This window comes from Atractosteus spatula, chromosome 2, assembly GCF_055471065.1.
Source record: "Atractosteus spatula isolate fAtrSpa1 chromosome 2, fAtrSpa1.hap1, whole genome shotgun sequence".
NCBI classification, from domain to species: Eukaryota; Metazoa; Chordata; class Actinopteri; order Semionotiformes; family Lepisosteidae; genus Atractosteus; species Atractosteus spatula.
The window spans coordinates 8838459-8859930 of record NC_142707.1 but is presented as its reverse complement, the minus strand read 5'-3'; the positions used below and the strand labels follow the sequence as shown (position 1 = coordinate 8859930).

The 21472-nt window shown below is 44.2% G+C and overlaps 1 protein-coding gene across 3 annotated transcripts; it reads right to left on the bottom strand.

Annotated features, from left to right (window-relative positions):
- Positions 1–1649: 1649 nt before the first annotated feature.
- pax8 (paired box 8) lies at positions 1650–20858 on the bottom strand. Of its 3 annotated transcripts, XM_088940658.1 has the most exons (12): positions 20837–20858; positions 11698–11863; positions 10668–10865; positions 9635–9711; positions 8655–8780; positions 8034–8212; positions 7420–7540; positions 6532–6768; positions 5923–6024; positions 3499–3501; positions 2985–3071; positions 1650–1723 (listed from the first exon to the last, which is right to left on the bottom strand). In XM_088940658.1, the coding sequence occupies exons 1-12, from the start codon at positions 20856–20858 to the stop codon at positions 1650–1652; spliced, it is 1392 nt and encodes a 463-aa protein (XP_088796784.1). The 3 variants fall into 3 exon arrangements, with proteins under 3 accessions (XP_088796784.1, XP_088796776.1, XP_088796768.1); XM_088940650.1 differs by lacking the exon at positions 3499–3501; XM_088940642.1 differs by lacking the exons at positions 3499–3501; positions 20837–20858 and adding an exon at positions 13087–13156.
- Positions 20859–21472: the final 614 nt, after the last annotated feature.

Below are 21472 nucleotides of genomic sequence, written 5' to 3'. Positions count from 1 at the left end.
GATAATCAACAAACGTCAACAATACAAATGGATTTAGCAGTTTGTGAGCTGCATTTAAGACGGTGATGCTTCATTGAAATGCCCCGTTTTTAATGAAAAAGGACAGTTAGGTTAGTTTCTTTCCTCAATTTGTTTCTTTTTATCTACTTTTATGTTAAGATTAGTGTCTTTAAGAACACATTCCTTTGCAGTGTGATGGTAAGGACAAAAAGATGTTCAAGCTGAAAATGAAATGGAATTAAGAGTGAAGCCTAAGGGTTTAATAGATAGTTTGACTCCAAAATGTCATATGTATGTGTGTCTGTGAAGTTCTCTATTAGCCTGACATTATCATGCTACATTGGCCAACAGCGATGTAATATGCCCTCTCTAGAAAAGTTATGCTGGCTCCATGATACAATTGATGTTGGCCAGTACTGGTCCAGTGCCTGTTGGTTGTCTGGGTACTGGCATAAAAGGAAAGTTAATTGTAACCTGTCACTTTTCATCTTCCTTTTGGTGGGCTCGGACTGTGCCCCAAACCTTTACCACACAAGTACTCCCTAAATCCCTTATAGTATCTATTTAGATACATCTAGGAGTTAATGGAATGAAAATTAATTAGCTCATCACGTTTCCCAGCAGTGCGAGGCAGAACTGTCTGAACAGACCTCTAACTCCGCTCTTTTTCAGTCTTGTGAAACAGCACGGACTAATTCATATTCATTCCCAGAATTCCTAGCAACTGCATTATCTCAAAGGACACCATCATTCGGAAAAATATATGTTCCTTGTATGACATATATTCCACGTATAATATATATTATACAATATATTTTACATATATTATAACAGAACAAACCTACAGACCAGATCCTATTGGAATTGAATTGTAGTTTTTCTTTCACTGATGAAATTTCATTTAGCTTGGACAAAGGGTCAATGTATTTTTTTTTTTAATGTAACATTCACTTCTGATCAAAACTTTATGTTTCTTTTCTTTAATGTCCTGCTAAAAGTTTCTTTTGTTGAGAAGCAAGGGTGTGTTTGCTGCAGACCAAGCCTCATTTTTTGGAACGTGTTTGGGTGTGTTTTAATTTCTGCGTGCATGTGTGTTAACAAGCATGCCTGTGTCAAGGGCACTTTCTGTCCTGGCAAAGTGAAATGCAGATGACCCTTGGTTGTCACCTTACACAGCAAGGTCATCCCCGCCTGCAGATCCTTCATTTCATCACATGTGGATCCAGAAGAAAACATTGAGGGGTATCCTAAAATGGCTCGGCTTGGTTCCATTGTAAAACTGGGGTTTGGGGTTCGTGGGTAGGAGAACACACAAAAAAGTTGGAAGATGTTGGGAGTTGCATCCAGTCCCTTCGTCCTCATAGATGCTACAGTATATCCACCCCATCATTTGACTATTGTCCAGAGCAGACTGGGGGTTCAGCGCAGGTTTCTGCTGATATTTCTCTGAGTTCCCTCTTTTTCTCATGCGCTGGAAGAAGACAAACCCACTGTGCATCACAAATGTTTTCCGTAACTCAGTGAAGAAGACCCAGCATCTCAGTGAGAGACAAAGATAGCATCAGAGTGTCTTTGTGCGTTGCGTGCTAAAAAGTCTTATAACGTTCAGCGTTGCACCTCCGACTCCGGCTCTTGGGTTCCCATGGGAACTAGAGGTGGTCATAGGCTGCCGCGGCAGAAGGGGGCGCTGTCCGTGTTGCAGAACCGTAGTAGTAGGGTGAGCCTGTTGGACAGGTGGAGAGACACTGCAATTACTTTTATATTCTTGTTCTCTCAGACTCGCCCTTCCCGAACAGAGTTCATTTAAAAAGACCCACTTTGAACCGTGTTTTAAGAGCTCCGTGTAGAGTTGTGGAGTACTACGCTGTGAGACGAGAGCGGTTTTGAAAACAATTTATAGCTATCGACCTTTGTAAATGGCGAGGTCGGATTTTCAGATTGGATTTTCAAAGTGACTTCCCTTAGCTTCCGGCTGGGGTTTCGATTGATGAAACACGTTTGGGATGTCCAGCTTCCTGCTGCCCTTGAAGATCTGCATTCCTGCAGGTCCACAAGCTTGAGAGCACCATGAGTCACTCACACGCTTGGCCTGGGTTAGTATTCTACAACACCCCACTTCCCACAGTCTGGCACAGAGAAGCCAGGGAAACAAACTAACAAACACAGTGAGCTGAAATAAAAGCAAACCGTGTCTCAACCACAGAAACGCAAGAACGAGTGAGAGCTAATTAGTAGTACAGTACTACATTTGTAATGGATAATAATTAGTAGTTTGGTGCACGGTTTCACTTTTTTCATTTTTAACATAATTAAAAAGATACGTTTAGAGAGGTTGCTGTGTGTCCCATGGTTGCCTGGCTCAGCTGAATGAGACACTCATACCCCAGGGGGCAAACTTTACTGGACATATTAATTTATAACAGCAGCACCCATGCCTCCTCAGAGACTTGCTGTTTCACCAGAATGGAGGTATTGTCTGTGACTGGCCAGTACCTACAGGTAAACTCCACCCCCTGGTAACTTGTTGCCGAGAGCAGAGTTCTGTTTCCTCGCAGGTGACATGTGGCCTGTCATGTGAGCACAGGGGACTTGTGACCTGCATGCTGTCAGACACACAGTGATACCCTCTGTGCGTATTTGTGTTCTGCTGCTGCAGTAATGTTGAAAAAACACACCAGAGACACTGCTTGATTTGAGAAAACCTCAGGGAGAGGGTCTGTTCGAATGTGCCATGTCAGTTTCTGAAAGGCTGTCTGTAACCTGACACTGCCTGCCCTACAAGACGTAGAAAACATGTTTGGGAAATAAACATTTTAGCTTGGAGTGGTGATCACATTCCGTTTCCTTAACAGATGGATTAAAACAGTCATTTTGCAGCTTTTACTGTTTTCTTTATTTATTTCCTTCACCATGCATACTGTAGCCCTTACCTGTACTCACTGTGGGAGTATTCCCCTGCAGAGGTTTATAAGAGCCTGACTCACCCAGTATTCCGGAATTAGTGAACCTCCAGGCTTCGCTGTACGAGGTGTAGGGGGAGTGAGCGTAGGCGTTGCTTGAGTAATCTCCACCTGGGGAAACACAGGGCACACCAGACCTGCGTGTCAGTCCCTGACACACCAATCCGCACTGGGCTGACAGGCGCTCAGTTAGCACACCTCATTCGCTCTCGGCTTGGTTATCATAACCCCTTGCAAGACCACGAAGAGAAGCAGTTCAGTAGTATGCAAATTCAGTTTGACTTTAGAAGCAGGATGCAGGACAAAACCAGATCTCCTGCACCCTGTGACCAGGAAGCTTGAAAAATATTCTAGACTGCTGCAAAGAATCAGGATTCTTGACAGCTGGACGATGGCAGGTAGAGAGTTTACGTGGGATGGGTTTCAGCTTGATTCTCATTAAGCAGGCAGGGTGGAAGGGCACTGCAGCACTGGGACTCAGAGTCCAGGCTGCATTGCAGTAAGTAGGCATGTTACCACTTCACCGAGGGGCTGAGACCTGCTTGGGAAGAAAGTGTTGGCCAGGTTGGCCCTCACAAGGGCGTTTCTGCTTGTTCCCAGCACAGTCTGGTCCAATCAGACCACCTTCCTTCCACACCCACGACAGAATGGGATTCTTGAGCAAACCCTCTTCCTCCTCTTCCGCAGCACAAAGCATGTAAGGCAAGTGAAATGCAGTAGAAGCACGTTCACTATGAAGTTCTTTCAGAACCCACAAAGCATTTGTGGACAATTACTGCTCAGAACGCCAACAACATCTATTTACTAGGTAATTGGCCATTACATAGTTCAGGCCCTGAACTGCAGTAAGATAACCTACACAATAAACTTATAACTTAGTACAGATTCTGGATGAGCAGTAAATAATGTGCAGTAATTGTATTTCAAAGTACAGCTGTTCTTGACTTTGGCTGCACTTTTAACGGCGATGATGACTGTTTGATGTTGCCCAGTTGGACTCTTGCTAATAAGGCAGTATCTGTGTGATGTGACGTTGCTGCTTTAAAAACAAGGGGGTGGATTTGACTGGATTAGGTTTAAGTACGCCCGTGTTTATGGCCGAACCTGTTCACGAACCTGTGATTTTAAAATTCGCCCTTGAACGTGACAGCGATGCGAGTCTCTGCAAGCCTGTGCATGTGTGTTCATTTGTGCGCGTGTGTGTGTGACTCAATTTTGCTTATGTGTCTCTACAGGCATCTGGTCAAGAGTTTGCACATAATTCACTAACGGTTAAGACTGCTTGTAAACCATTAATCTGCAGACTCTGTGTATAGCTGGGGGTCAAATCCAGCAGACCGCTGGTGCGGAAAGTCAGTCTGTGTGTCCTCTCCTTAGTGCTCATTCCCCCTATGCCCTGCTCTCCCTACATTTCTCACTTCCTCTTTAGTCTTGCCTTCGTTCTTCCTTTTTTTTTTTAAACATTCCGATCTTTAATTGGTAATTATGCAGGCAGGATTGAATTCCTCTCCCCAGCTCCCCTCCCTCCACCTCCCCGTGAGTAATTGTGTATGACCGCTTCCCCACAGCCAACCCAATAGAAAAATAATAAATCAGGCCTTCTCATTTCGCGCTTCAAAGGGCAGATTTCAAATAAAAAAAGAGGCACAGCGCACAAACGCACATCACATACCCCCCCCCCCCGCTCCCCACCCTGCTCGTCTGCCCCCCCCCCCCCAAGCCAGCTCCCCGGAACCCTGAAACCGCCGCACGCACGCACCCGGCTGGGCCTCATGGCTTCCATGGCAACGCGCTATCAACAAATCAGGCAGCAGGGTCTGGGCAGCAGGGCGGAACCCCAGGCCCCCGGTCCTGTTTCTTCTCGTCCCGATCGGCCTGCACCTCAGGCGGAGCGGGCTACTGATTAACTCCCTCACGTTAATCGAGCACAGCTCGGCCCAGGGCTCGGCCTCTTCCCTGTGTGGGAGAGCGGCCTCCCTCTGTTCTGTCCCTCTCTCTCTCTCTCCCTGTCCTGCACCCCTCTCCTTCAGCCTTCACCCATCTCCTCTTTGGCTCTTTCTCCTTCTTTGCCCCCCTTTTATAAGGACTCTTTTCATTTCGTTTTTTGCCCCCCTTCTGCCATTTATATTCTGTACTCCTTTTCTCCTTATCGTCAGGTGTCTTGAGACCCCCGCTCCCGATACATGGTGGCTTAGCGCAGAGCAGAAGACAAAGCAGGCGATCACTCCTGCTACGGGCATTTTCACCGTGTCAGAAGTGGGTTTGTAAATATTGTGACAAACTACATCAAAGAAACCGATCCCCGCAACCTTCAGTCTTGGTTTTGTCCTGCATTCTCAAGTTTCTGTGCGTAGCCGAACAGCCAACACTAACACACAGGAGGTCAACCTGTGCTGACAATGTGGAGAGGGGAGCGGGGGTAAAATGCGCAGTACAGTTGTGTGGAGTCGTCCAGTAGACGCTGTGCATGCGATATGGTTTTCTGCACGCCATGGCTGTTTTGGGGCCAATTTGGGCTGAACAAAGCTGGTAAAACTTTCTCCAGCTCCAAGAAAAGCAGGTCCCTCGTGAAACATGATGTTCTGCGTAAACGTAATTGAACAGAGCCTGAACTTGACCTGATTCTGAAGGCGTGTGGAGCTGAGCCCTGGTTCAGCTGACATATTCAATCAGAACCTCCTGCAGGATGACTCACTAGCCATTGGCTACAGAACACATACGAATAGCAAATGTGGCTCTATTATCAATCTTGGAGGCTGCAGATCTACAGACTAAATGTTTTGTAATGCTGTGGCATCAGCATTATGAACCGCATTACTGGCTCTGGTAGTATTAGTGACTACAGCTAGTATTATTAGTATGATATAGTATAGTATGACAAGCTGCCAGAATATCCTAGGGGCCTGCCCAAGCCAGCCCGGTATGGGACAGGTTTTCTCTCTGTGTCCCACTAAGCCCTTACCTGCCACCATCCCAGCGATAGCAGAGGAGGAGTAGCCCGTCTGACCACTGGCTGGGATGTGTGGGGGGTAGCCAGGGAGAGTGGAGCTCACCATGTCCCGACCTGCAATGACATGAAAGCACGATTAGGGCACAACAATACCATGTGCCAACCGGTGGCACTGCAGAATTAAGAACTACAGCCTCTGGGGTGCTGGGCCATTGATTAACAGACAGTATGGCACAGCTGTCAGAGACAGAAGGAGATGGGAAATCTGACCAACAGCTACACCTCCTTTATAACATAAGACTACTCATCTGTGCTAACTGCTGGAGTCTAGTTAAAAATATATGAGTAGATCTGAATTTGAGTTCCATGTTGTTGAGCTTGATCATTGGAGGAATTCTCTGTGAGAGTAATATATCAAAATGCATGTTTCAAGCGGGCCTCTGCACACCCTTGTGAAACCTCATAGGAAGTAAAAATGATCCTTCATTAGTATAAAAGATTTAAAGGCTCTGAAAAAATAAATACTTTCTGTAGGTACAGTATTCTTGAAGAGAGCTTAACAGGGGCATCTGGTGAACTGGCATGGCGTGGCACCGGAAAGACACAGCCAGGTCACATTACCTGCGATTAGGGGCTGACTGCTGAACTGCCCATACACTGGGGCATGGTGAGAGAAAGTGTTGAAGGCATGTGACAGGTGGGAGGAGCCTCCACCACTGCTGCTGACAGAGACGGCAGCCTGGATTGGCTGGAGCTCAAGGAAGGCCGGATTAGGCATGACACTGGGGGAGGAGCTGGAGTTTGGCACTTCTAGGGAGACTTCCTGTTTCAGACACAGTGGGAGGGGCTGCAGGTGGTCTGAAGTCAACCAGGGTGGAGTGTGCAGAAAAGGGTGGGAGAGATTGGGATCGAGGAAATTAAAAGAAAAAGTAAAATGAATGGATTAATGAAAAATAAAAGAAAAATGATACAAAAATTGGATGCATGCATTAAAAAAGAAAACATGAAGCTTAACATATGAGTGCATGGTTATTAAATGATAGTCAATTCAAACAGTAAATGGACTCATCTTTGCTGTCAGTGTTTTTGGTTGCTTGTTGGACGAAAAGTACTTTTGGCAACAGGCACAACATCTACTAATTGCTGACTGTCATGTTTTCGGCCTATGCCTGATAAACTTAGCATTACCTGGCTCTGGTCAGCAAGACTTATTTCAGAGCCGGTGCTGTCATAGAACCCTAACTGTCTGCTTTTCAGTCTTTGTGCAAAACATTTCCAATGAGTCATATATAAAAATAACCCATGAAAAAATGCAAATACTTTAAAATAGTTTTAATTCGAATGGGTCTCCTTTCATTTTAAATTGCTCATGTAGGAAATTATTAACAGTGCAGGCAGGAAAACAAATCTGGGAGCTGGACCTTTCACAGGTCGAGTGTCAAAGGCCAGGAAGGGTGATGAAGACATGGGTGATGATGACACAGAACTGCTGCTTTGATAGCTTCTTACCTGACACTACAGAGTAGCCCTGGTGGGCCGTGAGATTCCGACCGATCGCAGCTGTCGATGTAGAGAGGGTGGCCTTGCCCTCCTCTAAGCTACCGTTGATGAGCGAGAGGGGGTAAAGGGCCTAGGGAGAGAGAGAGTGTGCTTTAACATGCTGCTGCCCACCTTGCTGTTTCGTGAAACACATGGGCTGAAACCTGATTGGTCAGTATTTCCCTGCTCTAGCCGTGATTGGTCAGATACTGCTGCAAATCTGTGAGTTAGTGTTTCTTAGTGCACGCGTGTGGCCGACGTTAGTCTGGGAACTACAGAGTCTTTCTAACCTAGGCCAGTAGAGTCGGAGGACCATTGATTATTCCTTCTTGGCATTTTCTGTCATACAGAATGTATCAGCTTGTGGTGTTCAGCCTGTTGTTAATTTAAACTGACGTATCTAGGCACTTTCTCTGTCTGTGATTGGCCGATTTTCCCCTCGGTGCCTCTGTCTATGTATCCTCCTTCTGTGAGTTGCCGACAGCGCCTGTGATTGGGCCTCAGCGATTGATTGGGGCCTCTTCTCTCAGTCTGTGTGTGGATGTCTGGTGTGTTCTGCCCGGTGGCCACTCTGGTCTCCCTACCTGCTCTGTCTTGCCGTGGCTGGGCGAGGCGAAGGTGTCCGGGGGGTAGTGGTGCCTGTCGAAACTGCAGTCCAGGCCATCCAGGTGCTGCGCGGGGAAGTGATCGGGGCGGATCTGCTTCCGGGGACCTCCGCCGCTGCCCTGCGAGTCCACGCTGAGGCGGCAGCTCTCCTGGTCACCTGGGGACACAGCAGAGACTGAGTGCCTGAGCACGCGGTATAGAGGAAGGGGGAGCGGCTGGATTTACCTAGGAAGTCCTCCTTTTTACATTAAAGAAATGGCAACTATTTTTTGTGATTGTACGAAATTCGAAATCGCCAACTGGGTCTTTCCATCTCAGCTCATGGCGATGACCCCCATACCTGCCTGGCTGTGGTCTGCCAGCCCCACGAGCCAATCACCTCAGCAGTGAAAAAACAGGAGGTTCATTCACGCCTTGTTTTTTTCTCATTTTCAGGGCCTAGAAAGCCTGTGACTTTTTGAAAACGCTAGTCAACTATGTTTAGTAATGCAGAGGACCATGAGGTCAAAGGTCAAAGGTTATAGCGGCACGGGACCGAGGAGAGAACAGGGAAGGAAGGAAGTGGGGATGGACAGAGAGAGGGAGAGCAGAAGACTCACTGTCGTCGTGTTTTCTCTTGCCTTCGGTGGCACCCTGGGTGATGCCCAGCAGTCCGCTGATGGAGTAGGTGGAGCCCAGAGAGTCGGACTGGGGAGACTCAGGGGGGGTCACTGCCGAGCTGGGGACTGAGAGAGGGGACAGGGTGTGAAGGACGGACCGGCGGCGAAGAGCAGAGCAAGTGGTGGACAAAGAGAGAAGAGAGCTGGACAAGCAGACACCCGAAAGAGCTGGGTTACGGTAAAGAGAGCAAAACAAGTGCGAGAGAAAGAGAAGAGACTGGGAAGACTGTGTGAAGACATCTTGGCCAGACAGAGGAGACGGTATTTGGCTGTTGCTGAGAAATAAAGAATAAGAGATCAAAAGAGAGATAAGGAAAAAGAAACAAACTAAGGGAGGACAAAAGTCTGAAGATAGAGAAGCTAAATGTAAAAAACAAATTTAGACAGGAAAGACAGGGCACATCCATTCCATCTGGAATGTCGTCTGGTGGGTTCCACTGTTAGACAAGCTCTAGTGCTTCACCTCTTCCTCCAGCTCCTAAGTGCTGACATTCTCAAAGAGTGGTGCATATTGGAGATGCATGTCTTCACTGCATGTGAGTTAGAGCAGAAGTGCTTAACTCAGTGAGTGAGGGGCCTGTACTCACTAAGCGTGTGAGCTGTGTACACTGTGTGAGTACTCATGTGTGAGAGGTTTATGTACATTTTGTATGAGGCGTGTGTGATGTGTGTGCTCACCCAGTGTCTCTAGGGATTGTGTACTTAATAAGTGAGTGTTGTGTGTACTCCCTTAGTGTGTGTGTAGTGTGTATGCACTCAATGTTGTGAGTGTGTGTACTGCCTCATATGTGTATGAGGTATGTGTACTCACTCAGTGTGGGTGTACTACTAAGTGTTTATAATACCTCCATGTGTGTGTGCTCAGTCAGTGTGTGTGTACTACCTCAGTGAGTTTATACTACCTCAGTGTGTTCACTCACTCAGTGTGTGTCCTGGACTCAGCCCCTTGCTGTCCAGTGGGAGGTTGAAGGGCTGCTGCACTTTTGTCCTGATGATCCTGCAACACAGGAGAAGAGTCCTCAGTCTCACCTGAATTGGAGCTTTCAAGTCTCCATAGGCTAGTAGAATACACACACAGACCCAGGCACACACACACAGACCCAGGCACGCACACACGCAGACCCAGGCATGCACACACAGACTCAGGCACGCACACATGGAGACTCAGGCATACACACACACAGACCCAAGCATGCACACACAGACCCAAGCATGCACACACGCAGACCCAGGCACGCACACATGCAGACTCAGGCATGCACACACAGACCCAGGCACAGACACACACAGACCCAGGCACACACACACACACACACACACACACACACACACACACACACACACACACACACACAACACACACAGACCCAGGCACGCACACGCAGACCCAAGCATGCATACACAGACCCAGGCACGCACACACACACAGACCCAGGCACGCACACACAGACCCAGGCACACACACAGACCCAGGCATGCACACACAGACCCAGGCACGCACACACACAGACCCAGGCACACACACACACAGACCCAGGCACACACACACACACACACACAGACCCAGGCACGCACACACAGATCCATGCACACACACACGCAGACCCAAGCATGCACAAACAGACCCAGGCACGCACACACTGACCATCCATTTCACGCAGACACACTACACTGTCATCTCCACCGACCCACATCTACACTCACTCTAGATTGTATTTCAAAAGCATGGAAAACCTCATTCATGGACCATATCCCACGGCTGCAACAATTGCCCCCTTTCTCAGGAAGGGAACAAGATCAAAAGCAAACATTTAAACTGACTGATGTGATGCTTTAATTAGCCTGCCGGGCTATTCATTTAACATCTTCGTGGCGTAACGTTTAAATACAGAGATGAAAGACAAGAACACCAGTGGTGGTCACTAGTTGATGAGAGCTGCCCTGCTTGCCCACCTGTTGATGGAGCTCACGCTGGGGACAGTGTCGTTGTCACACACTCCCTCGGCCAGCAGCCTGTCCCGGATCTCCCAGGCGAACATGGTGGGGTTCTGCCTCTTGTACTCCGCGATCTTCTCCACCACCTTCGGAGTGGCCACCTTGGGCTTTGAGCCGCCGATCACTCCGGGCTTGATGCTGCCCGTCTCATAGTACCTGTGGCACAGAGAGGGAGATAAAGAGAGCCGTGAGTCTGCTCTTTTCGGGACATCCTTCATCAATGGCGGCACGCCTCCTGTTCCTCAGTGATGTGTGTTGTAAACGTCCAAAGCACATCAGGTTTGCAAAATGTGCACAATACATTGTGCGTTTGCAGTGCTGCGGCAGTGTGTATAATAATAATTCCTTACACTTATACACTGCTTTTTTGGACACTCCACTCAAAGCTCTACAGGCAATGGGGACTCCCTTCCACCACCACCAATGTGCAGCCCCACCTGGATGATGCAACAGCAGCCATAGTGTGCCAGTACGCTCCCCACACACCAGCTATCAGTGGGGAGGAGAACAGAGTGATGAAGCCAATTCATAGAGGGGGATTATTAGGAGGCTATGATTGATAAAGGCCAGGGGGAAATTTGGCCAGGACACCAGGGTAACACCCCTACTCTTTTCGAGAAACACCCTGGGAGTTTTCATGACCACACAGAGTCAGGACCTCTATTTTACATCTCATAAGAAGGACGGTGCCTTTTTACAGTATAGTGTCCCTGTCAATATGCTGGGGCTTTAGGACCCACACAGACTGCAGGGTGAGCGCCCCCTACTGGTCCCACTAACACCGCTTCCGCAGGAGATCTCCCATCCAGGATCACACCTGCTGAGCTCCAGTGGGCTGCCAGCTGGGAGTTGCAGGGTGATATACTGCAGCTGTATGAGAAAGTGTGGGCGCGGTGCACGAACTGTTGCGTGTTGGGGAGCTGGGGCCGAGCGGCGGGCACGGGTCTCGTGCGCACCTGCAAGGGGGCAAGGGCGGGGGCAGTCTTACCGGCCCAGGATCTTGCTGACGCAGCCGTGGCTGACGCGGAGCTGCCGGGAGATGTCGCAGGGCCGCACCCCCTGGTGGGCCATGTCCACGATGCGCTGCCGGATCACCTCGGGCAGAGGCCGGCCGTTCACAAACATCCCGCCTAGTTGGTTTAGACCCCCATGCCCTGGGGGAGGAGGACGGATACGAACGTTAACCCCACAGCCCCAGAAACAGGAGCGCTGTCTTGCAGGCTTTACATGTGTCCTGACAGGAGATGTGACATGGAAACTAGGAGCACATTCAGACCCTCATCTCTAGTCTGAGAAACATTGATATGCAGAACAGAAAGTCTTTCTGCTGTAAATACAAGCTGTAAGCATGGCCTGACCTCTTTCCTACAAATAGTGCTTTAGGACAGAGAAGAAATTTGTATTTTTTTTCCTTCATTGTCTGAGTAAATGAGTTTTTTTTTTAAAAAAAACAACATTCACAATTCTCTTTTTTTTTTTAAATCTGTAACACTGTTGGAGTGGGGAGTCCTGAGTCAGGCAGGCTTTTCTTTCTCGTGTGCAGTGCTGTGCGGTCAGTGCTGAGGACCTGCAGAAGGCAGGGAAGGGACAGCACCAACTGGACCGAGGCAGCAGAGAGGAAGTGGACAAGTAGCTCAGAATCATGCCGTCCTGAGTCTGTACTGGGCCTAGTTCTTGATGTGGTGAAGGACTTTATTTTTGTCTTTTTAATTTTCATCAGAACTGACACCATCTTTCCCAAGATGTTGCCAGAGCAATTCATGTGTGGGGAAAACCCTAACAAACTGCAAGCCACCGTACTGCACCTGGAGAGAAGGTACAGAGGTCGTCTCCCTCTTGCCCCTCACATCCCTCCCTGAAACATGCTAAAAGCAACGTCTTATTCCCATCATACAAAGTCAGCTGTTGAAATATCCCTTTCCAGAGCTGATTGTTGCTGAGAGGAATTCTCTAAGTGTTTTAAATTGTGCTTTCATTGTCTTACAGCACTATGTCAATGAGGTGCTTGTTATCAGTCTCAAATGCCCCAGTCTTGTACTCTTTCATTGTAATCCCTCACTAGTCTTGTCACAGAGACCCAGTGAAATAAATATCTTTAAAGAAGCACTATGTACAACTTGCCTGGTACAAAAGAACTGTTGAAATGGTACTTCAGAGCTGGTTCAAAGCAGTACCAGAAACGTTACAACACAGCTTGTGAAGTTAATGATTTACATTTTAGAAGGGACATAACAAAGACCCACAACGTATCGTATGAAACATCTATGGACATTATAACCTGTGAACATGTATATATTTCTTCTGATGTAGTTTAATCTGAGCAATAACAGCGAAAGGTTTTATAGCATTTTAAAAGTGTTAAAAAAGGGCAACTAACCAATCATGTCGGATCTAGCTAGTATTTTTACAGCCTCTGGTCTAGACAACTCTGTGCATGTCTTCCACATTCTAAGGGCTGTGAGTTCCAGCTCTGAATTCTAGACTTCGTGTTCCAAGGGCTCCTACAGAGACACAGAAGGCAGGGAGTTTAGCAGTAAGCCTGCCTGCAATGCTGGCTTATATATACTGTATATATAAACACTTAGTCCCCTCTATAACCTCTACAATCAATAGGAAAGGCCAGCATTTCATGCAGTGAGTCCACACTACTAAAGCTGAATTGCCTGCATATGTACATACAAGCATAAACAGATTTTTTCTGTTTCCTGTTTTTTCTTCTTTGCTTTTTTAAAGATGCAATAGGAACTGTAGTTCTTGTAATCTCACAGTCGTTTTCCTTGCTACTTCCTTTAAACTATTTTTCAGGTCTGATGTGGCCTGATATCTTTGGAAAACAAAACACATGCAAGGTTGAGAAATTGATTACAAATATTTTGAAGGATATCCTAAACACTATACCACTATGTAAGCTTTTAAGTTAAGTGTGAGTTTAAAAGATACACTGCTTAGAAAATGTTATTTTGAGGTCCATTCCTCGCTTTTTGAGAATTGATTTTACACTTGGCCAAAAAGAATTGACTTCAGGTGTTCACACCTGTTCCTGCAGCTCGGTCATCTTCCAGAAAGCACTCTTAAGCACTACTGAGTTCCTCCAAAGCCTTGTGTGTGTTTTGAGGTGTGGTTATGGAGACTACTTCCTACAATTTTCTAACCGAAAGAGGGGAATATTGCAGCAACGGGATCTGTAAAAAAATAGATTGAAGTATTACAGTTTACTTTCCGGGGGGGGGGCTATTCAAATCATCCTACACTTTGCTTATACAAAAGGAAAACAAATACACAGTATTCCAAAGCACATACAGTAATCCCATATTTTTTAACACATTCCTAGTTCTGATACTGTGATACTGTACCTTTATACGGTACTAGTTTTACACCGTTCCACAGTATGTGGTTTATACGGTTAATATTTGACAGATAGTTGATAGTATGTCGACCTGGATACAGGAGTCAGCAAAAAAAAAAATGCGTGAGTGGTTAGATTATACTGGGACATACAGCTGTTTATTTCTGTTTACGTCTTCCTCCTCTCGCCTCTCAATCGCTCTCTCAATCTCTCTCCCCGGCTCTGACCCTCTCCGGTCTGCATCAGTAACTCGCTAAGCGCCCCCTTCCATTTTAATTTAACCCATTGTGCAAGAACCTTTTCTCGTTCTTTTTCTTCGTCCTTTCTCAACCTTTCATTTCCACATCAAACGCGACGCCGGAGGAAGTGAGGGGTGGGTGGGTGTGTGTGTGTGTATCGGGGAGGGGGTGGGCTGTGCTATTAGCGATTTTAGTGATGTGTAGAAGAATTCTGCGCCAAGCTCCGCCGATCAGGAGGATATTAAAACCGAGTCCCCCCAGGGGAACAGGCCAGGGACAAGAGAGTGGCGCGGTCTCGAAAGAGGATCCCATTACCGCCTACACCTGACCGGACGATAAGGCCTCTGTAGCGACCGAGGCCTCAACAAAAACTACCCCAGCGTGTTCTCCCGTAATTGGGAACACACAGAACAAACAGAGGCCCACGTACGCAAGCATACACTCCCCATGTCTCCCACACTTTGAATAGGCCGCATTGAACTCGAAACAGAAACCGCCTGTAACAATTTCGTGTCATTCCGCACCTTTAATAGTCCCAAGCGAAATTAAAACTGGTGTTGCGTTTACAGATTATAAGACTATAAGGTTTCCAGACAAAATTATGGCTAAATATTTTAAAGTGATCTTGTCGTTATTTCGGCTGTTGTTGATCCTACCGTTTTCTAATATTGTAGCTACAGAGATGCGGGATATGCCTTCTGTTCCATAAACTAACAAAAAGTGTTTTGAAAGGACCTTCGTGTCTCTGCTTTTAAAAAAAACATTAGCATTCGGTTTTATTTTCAAACTAGATTTCAACAACAGCAACCATTGATTAACGGCCGTGCCCAACAGGTGTAATTTGCGTAGCGGGAAACGCAAGAGAGCCATGGAGATTCTGAGATATGTGAGCTATACCTTGTCGTCCTGTTGTTTCACGGGCCAGTAGATTGAACCCGTCCCCAAATTCTTTGAAACACGTATTGGAGCAAAACTAAAAACTTGATTTTATACAACGAAGTAAACGGTGCTCTCCTTTTAGACAGTCGCCAACAGTAAAAAAAAACAACAACGTCCTTGGAAATCTTGCTTGAAAGGGCGTGGAGAAAGAATATTGAACATTGTGTTTGTTTTCTTGTTGTTGTTGTTGTTGTTGTTGTTGTTGTTGTTTAAAATGCGGTGCAGTTTACTTAATGAGACAGAAACGTTGGCTACGTTAAGAAAAAACTCATATCCCCAAGCTCGGTGAAAAGCTGACTTCTAAAGGTTTAAAGAAAAACTGTTTTTCCCCCTAAATGAATCTAGAATCGTGGTATATTGCGTATACCGTGAGAGATTTTGCTATCTTTTAAATTGGGATGATTAAAAATTATTATAGTATGTGAAATTAACACGTTTTTGTACGTTTGTACACTTGGCGCTTCTGCAATAGAAGATATTAATATTGACCGGCATTTCATAAATACTAAAACAACACGTTTACGTTACGTTACCGATGTTTCCCTTAAGGAATCGTTACTTCTGAACTTGTCTTTGAATTGTTTGGTTTTCTAGTTCTCATTTTTTTAAAGAAAATATTTGTATCACAATAATGGCCGATATGAATAGTGATATACAGTAGGAACATAAGAAAGAGGAAAAAAATCATTTTTTAAATTGTCTTATCTATATTGCATTACCACAATAGTTTCATTTCTTTAAGAAAAATTTCTATCGCGAATAAACACACAATGGCTGATTTTAATGGTGACAGAGATACATAATAGAGAAAAAAATATTAACAGTTCCTTAATTGCCTAATCTATATTACATTATTACACTTGTAAGCAACGAAATAACTGATACTGATAAATTAACGATTAAATCATGTTCAAAGTATAAACGCTTGCAAAACAAAAGGCATTTTCTTGATATATCAGTATCAAATAAAAGTTATATATGGTTAATAATATACAAGAGAAAAAATGTAACATAGTAATTACAGCTGTGATGTGAAGGCTAAAGAGCTTGGATATATTTGTGCAGATTGAAGAACTGTTGACGAAGTCCAAATCGTGTTTAGCAGTATTACTGCGGCTGTATTTTAACAGCCTTAGATATTGTACTGTGAAAAACATGCTACAGCAGCAGTCAAAAACGTATTGAAATTAAATTATCAATTACCATGCAAGTTAATTTTGGTGTGAACGTATTTTGCACACGGGAAATACTCCATGTTATTTTTCTCAGTACTGACAGATTCGGAGAATGCTTGTCATGAACACGTTGTTTTACAAAGAGCCGGCTTGTGCACGTTCCAGCTGTCTTGTTGGTGTGGAAAATACAGTATCTAGATAAATTTCCCACTCGTTGTTGCTAATTTGTGAGTTCATGCTGACTGAGAGACTTTTATCCGATCGTTTTTTTTATCATCATAATCATCATCACCATCATCATCAATTATTATTATTATTAATACACATTTCTACGACAGTTGACAACCATACTAATGATGGAAAGTATGACATTCATTCACGAGTGTATTAAAGACTAGTGATAGTCCTGTTAAACATTATGAGCGCTGTCTGAAGAACGAAGGACGATGAGCATCATTCAAATTTCTTGTCAGATTTCGGAACTTGTCAGGAACTGAATTTTCCTACAAAAAATAACTAATAAAATGGGATGTCCCACTAATCCGGCACGAATTAAATTTAGAAACCAGGGAACACCCGTAGTGGATACTGACTGCGACAATAGAAACGAAATATATTAAAGATGGATTTAATTGAAATTGCTCTCCGAAATATTTATGATTTGATTCCTATAGGAAACACCAAGAGAATATTGCAATGTATTGCTGTCAGGTGTTAAATGTGTTGTCTTAATCACAATGGGTGACTGTATATCAAGAAGAAAAACGAATAAAGCTGTCGGATTTGATGTAAAATGAGAAACAGCTGGAACTTTGTTGATTTCCAGACAAATTAATGTGCATGCTATATCCGAAAGTTTCATTTATTTCTCACAAGTAAAAAAGGGATATTTAAAATAAATATAATATAAAAATCTACAAGAGCGAGCAGAGAAAAAAAACACTGTTGAATTTCCGAAACGAAAAATTCTTTTCTGACACCCCAGCGCAGAAACCTTACCTGCTTGAGAAAACCATTTTGATTGCGGCTCGCTTTTCAATTAGTGTTTTCCCTAATGTATTAATATCACATCCAAAAGGAAAGTGTGGTGAGTTATACCTGCATTCGGATCTCTCAGTGAGAAAAAAAAAAAGTTGAATGTGCCGGAGATCTCGGTCCTAAATGTTTAGCAGACCGGTAACCCTTTCGGTTAAACTGTTTGAATGTTTAAGATGCTTAAGGTTTGGAAACGACTGGAGGATCAGAGCTCAGCGACAGAGAGCAGTAAAGTGTAATACTCTAGCTTTCAGAGACTAGTCATTGGCGCCATTTACTTCTTCAGCTCTGTATCCTCGCCTGACATCCTTAATGACAAGTTAGCCCACCGACAACAAAGAACAGAGCTGTGATGTCAAGTAAAAGCAGAAAAGGTGTGTGTGTGTGTGTGTGTGGGGGGGGGGGGGGTACTGTTTTGCTTTAAGGTAGGAATCATTATTCAACATTCAACAACCCTCCCCCCCCAAAAAAACAAAACAAAACAAAACATTGATATGATTCGTGTTTAATGCTTTTTTACTTATAGAGAAAACAAAACCAAAGGAACCAGGCACAAAATCGCAGACTCCCCGGCAGAGGCAGAGCCAGGAAGATTGGAAGAACAAAGTCAGAGAGGAGAGAGAGAGAGAGGGAGTGGGCGAAAACCCGGCTCTCCTTGACTGTGCTCAGAAACACAAACACGACACTGGACGCCACTCCAGGAAAATGAAAGATTTCCCCGCCGATCAATCACAGCCGCAATTAAACTGACAAAGCCAACAGATACCCATCTCTTTCAGATCCTTCACAATTTACTTAAATTAACTTTTAATTAACTCCCAAGGCAGACCTCTCAGGAAACGGCCTTTGTCGGGAAAGTAAAAGCTGTAATAAAACCATCTTTTCTGACAAATTTACCACCCACACCCAAATTAGCGCGCGATTGTTCCTCAGCCCCGGGGGTGCGTCGTGTCTTATTGTCAGCGTTCGGTCGCGAGGTTTGTGAACACATTCCAGCTCTGGAGTTCCGTGCGATCTGTTTACTACAACTGTACTCAGATATTCTTGGAATGAAATACAATTCGTGTATAAATCCCATTGTGGGTAGTGCAGCGAGGACAGGGCGCCCGTTAGGAGCCAGTTGCGCTGAATGTTAAATAGCGGACGTGGTAAAACATTCTGCTCTTCTTATTTAAACCTCGGCACACTAACACTCCTATTTTTTATGTCCGTTGAATACATTTTTGGCGTTTGTTTAAGGTATCAGTGCAATAAGGCGCCCTCATATTTTTTATATAATTAGGAGTCGCACGCCAGTCAGGAATATCTTTGGGCAAGTTCTCGGCTTGATTTTCGTCAAGTGCGCTCTCTGAGCTACGAGGCACAGAACTTATAAAGTGAATGCCAGTGCTATATATTATATGATCTAAGATAATAATTATAATTATAATTGCTATATAATAAAATGTCAATGTCTTATTCTCAACGTTTACATAAAACGAGTGTTGCAATCTCGTTTATCCATTTATCTAAAGACGTGATATTTCGTTTACTGCGTCAGACATCTGAGCAGGAGTTCTGGAGTTCTGAGTTCTGGAGCCCGAACCCTTGGGAAAGTTCTACTCTTGTTGTATAAATTCTGATGCATTTAAAGACTTTCTGAAAAGAATCGGAGCTCTGAAAAAATGAACCCGTCTCTGAGGAGCAATGGTTCATTTGAAGTTACAGTTGCCTATCTTGTCAGAATAATTAATCTATACCTTATCCGTGGCATCCTACATTTCAGACTCACTCTGGGATTCGCCCTCTTTGAATCCTAAAATGTCACCATATAAATCATATTGTTTATTGTAAAATGCAAACACAATTCTACAACCTAATTCGTCTTTCGCCCAGATCTGAACGTTTTTTCGTTTAAGAAATTCATTTGACTTTGAAATCAGTGTCTGATTTACTTGCATAAACACGAACGTATTACTAATTTTTCTTTAGGGGATTTTATACATTTAAAAAATAAAAAGTAAACATGCATTCACAAAAACGGGAAACTATTTTCAATTTCACCTTGTATTGTTTGTTTTTTTATTATACAGCATGAATACAACTCTTAAATATGTTCTTTTGTAAATTCTTAAAAAAAACATTGCTGTCTCTGTTTTTCTTTCGCTTTTTCCAATTTACTCTAACAGCATTTTTTGTTTTTATGGCAATACGTTGTGTTGGCATAAATAAAAAAAAGTGCAGGGCAAAATACATCAGATTATACATTACTAATATACCGCTGACCTCTACAACCATCGTATTTTAGCTACAAAAACAGCAACAATTTAATTAAAATCTACACCATGCCCTGCACGTAATATTAGGAAGCATTTTAGATGCATTGAAGAATTTCTTCATTCTTTTTTATGAAGATTAAGTGCCAACCAATGAGCGATATCGATTTTTCCACTTTGCTAACTTCTAGTCGATAGAAAAATGTACCGTACTGTATAAATCGAGCTCGTATGACGCAAACATCTATGAACCACTTCCGTGACGAGAAGACAGGCGTGAGACCAGGCGCCGGGGTGCTTTTTCCTAAAGCAGACAAGGCAGGCCCGAGCTCCAGAACCTGTTTTTGTTCAGCATTACCGGGTACTTAATTTCTTACTTTTAAAAATCGATGCCGTTTCGGTATATTTTAATTAATCAACACACTCAGCGTCTGGCAAGATATTATAGTGTGTATCCCCCCGGCTAGACCGTGGCCTTTTAAATAAAAAGACAGATCTGCTTTTCTCCACTTGCATGCTTTTGGTGTATATTTGTATACGTACGACCAATATGTATACATGTATCATATAGATTATGCATCTGTACGCATGTATCACAATCTCCACCAAAACAGAGCAAAATCAATTGCTCTGTCTTTTAATGTCATACAGCCTGGGATACGCGCGGTAACTCAACTCAGATGTCTAGTGGGCGATCAGAATATTAACCTCTTGGTTTAATGGCTTATATAATTATATCATAACCATGTCTTTCAGGCCGCGGAATATATATTACATTTTTCACCCAATATCCAAAAATGCCACAATTTGCTCTTGTAGGTGCACGTTTCTAAAAGATACAATAAGTACAGGTGTAAAGCGCATTTTCAGGGACAATCTAGCGATGGAAAATAAGGTATCATTAGCCTAATAAAAAAAACGAAAACAAACAAAAACATGTATTATGTATTTTGTTTTGTAGTACAATTGTTTTGCATTATTATTATTATTATTATTATTATTATTATTATTATTATTATTATTATTATTATTAAAAGCAGGTCGCCTGGTGCTCCAGTGAAAACGATCTGTCTAACGAGGAAGCCCATGGCTGTGGAGAAGTCGGTGTGGGGAATTTAAGGATTTGATGATGTTTTACCTCGTCCGGTGGCGTGGGACATTGTCCTGTGTGGATCCCTTGGCTGTACGTTAGTGTGCTCTGTGCTAGAGCTGTGGGCACGTCCCTGTCACTGAGCTTCTTTATAAGTCCATGTGGAGTGTCGGCACAAACGAATAATGAGCTCCCGTGTGCGCAGTTTAACAGGCTGAAAAAGGACAGATTGTTAAGAATTAATTTGGATCCTTTTAAAGAAATTTAAACGATTTAACTAAGGCGGCATCATTCTCATATACTTGGGTGTGTGATACAATACATACAGCTGCATCTATTGGTCTGTTGTTAAGCATGTTATCTACCTGATTTTTACATCCACCTCTCTCCGAAAGTCATACTCCGGATATAATAACCTCTGCGACGCGCGTTTCAACTCGTATTTGTTTTCTTGCCTTGCAAGACCATTCCTCCACGTTGCCTCAAAACAGACACTGTTTTCGCGTTTTCTAACAGCGAGGTTTAAAAACGCGAGCTCTCCTTACGTCATGGTTATAACCCCAGCTAGCAAAGACGTCCTGTTATCCCCCCTGTTCCTAATTATTTCATTTCTCCTCCCGTGTTTCTCCACTAATGGATTTGACTGGCGGACCGTTTACTTTACCAAATGGTCAAGCTCTGTGA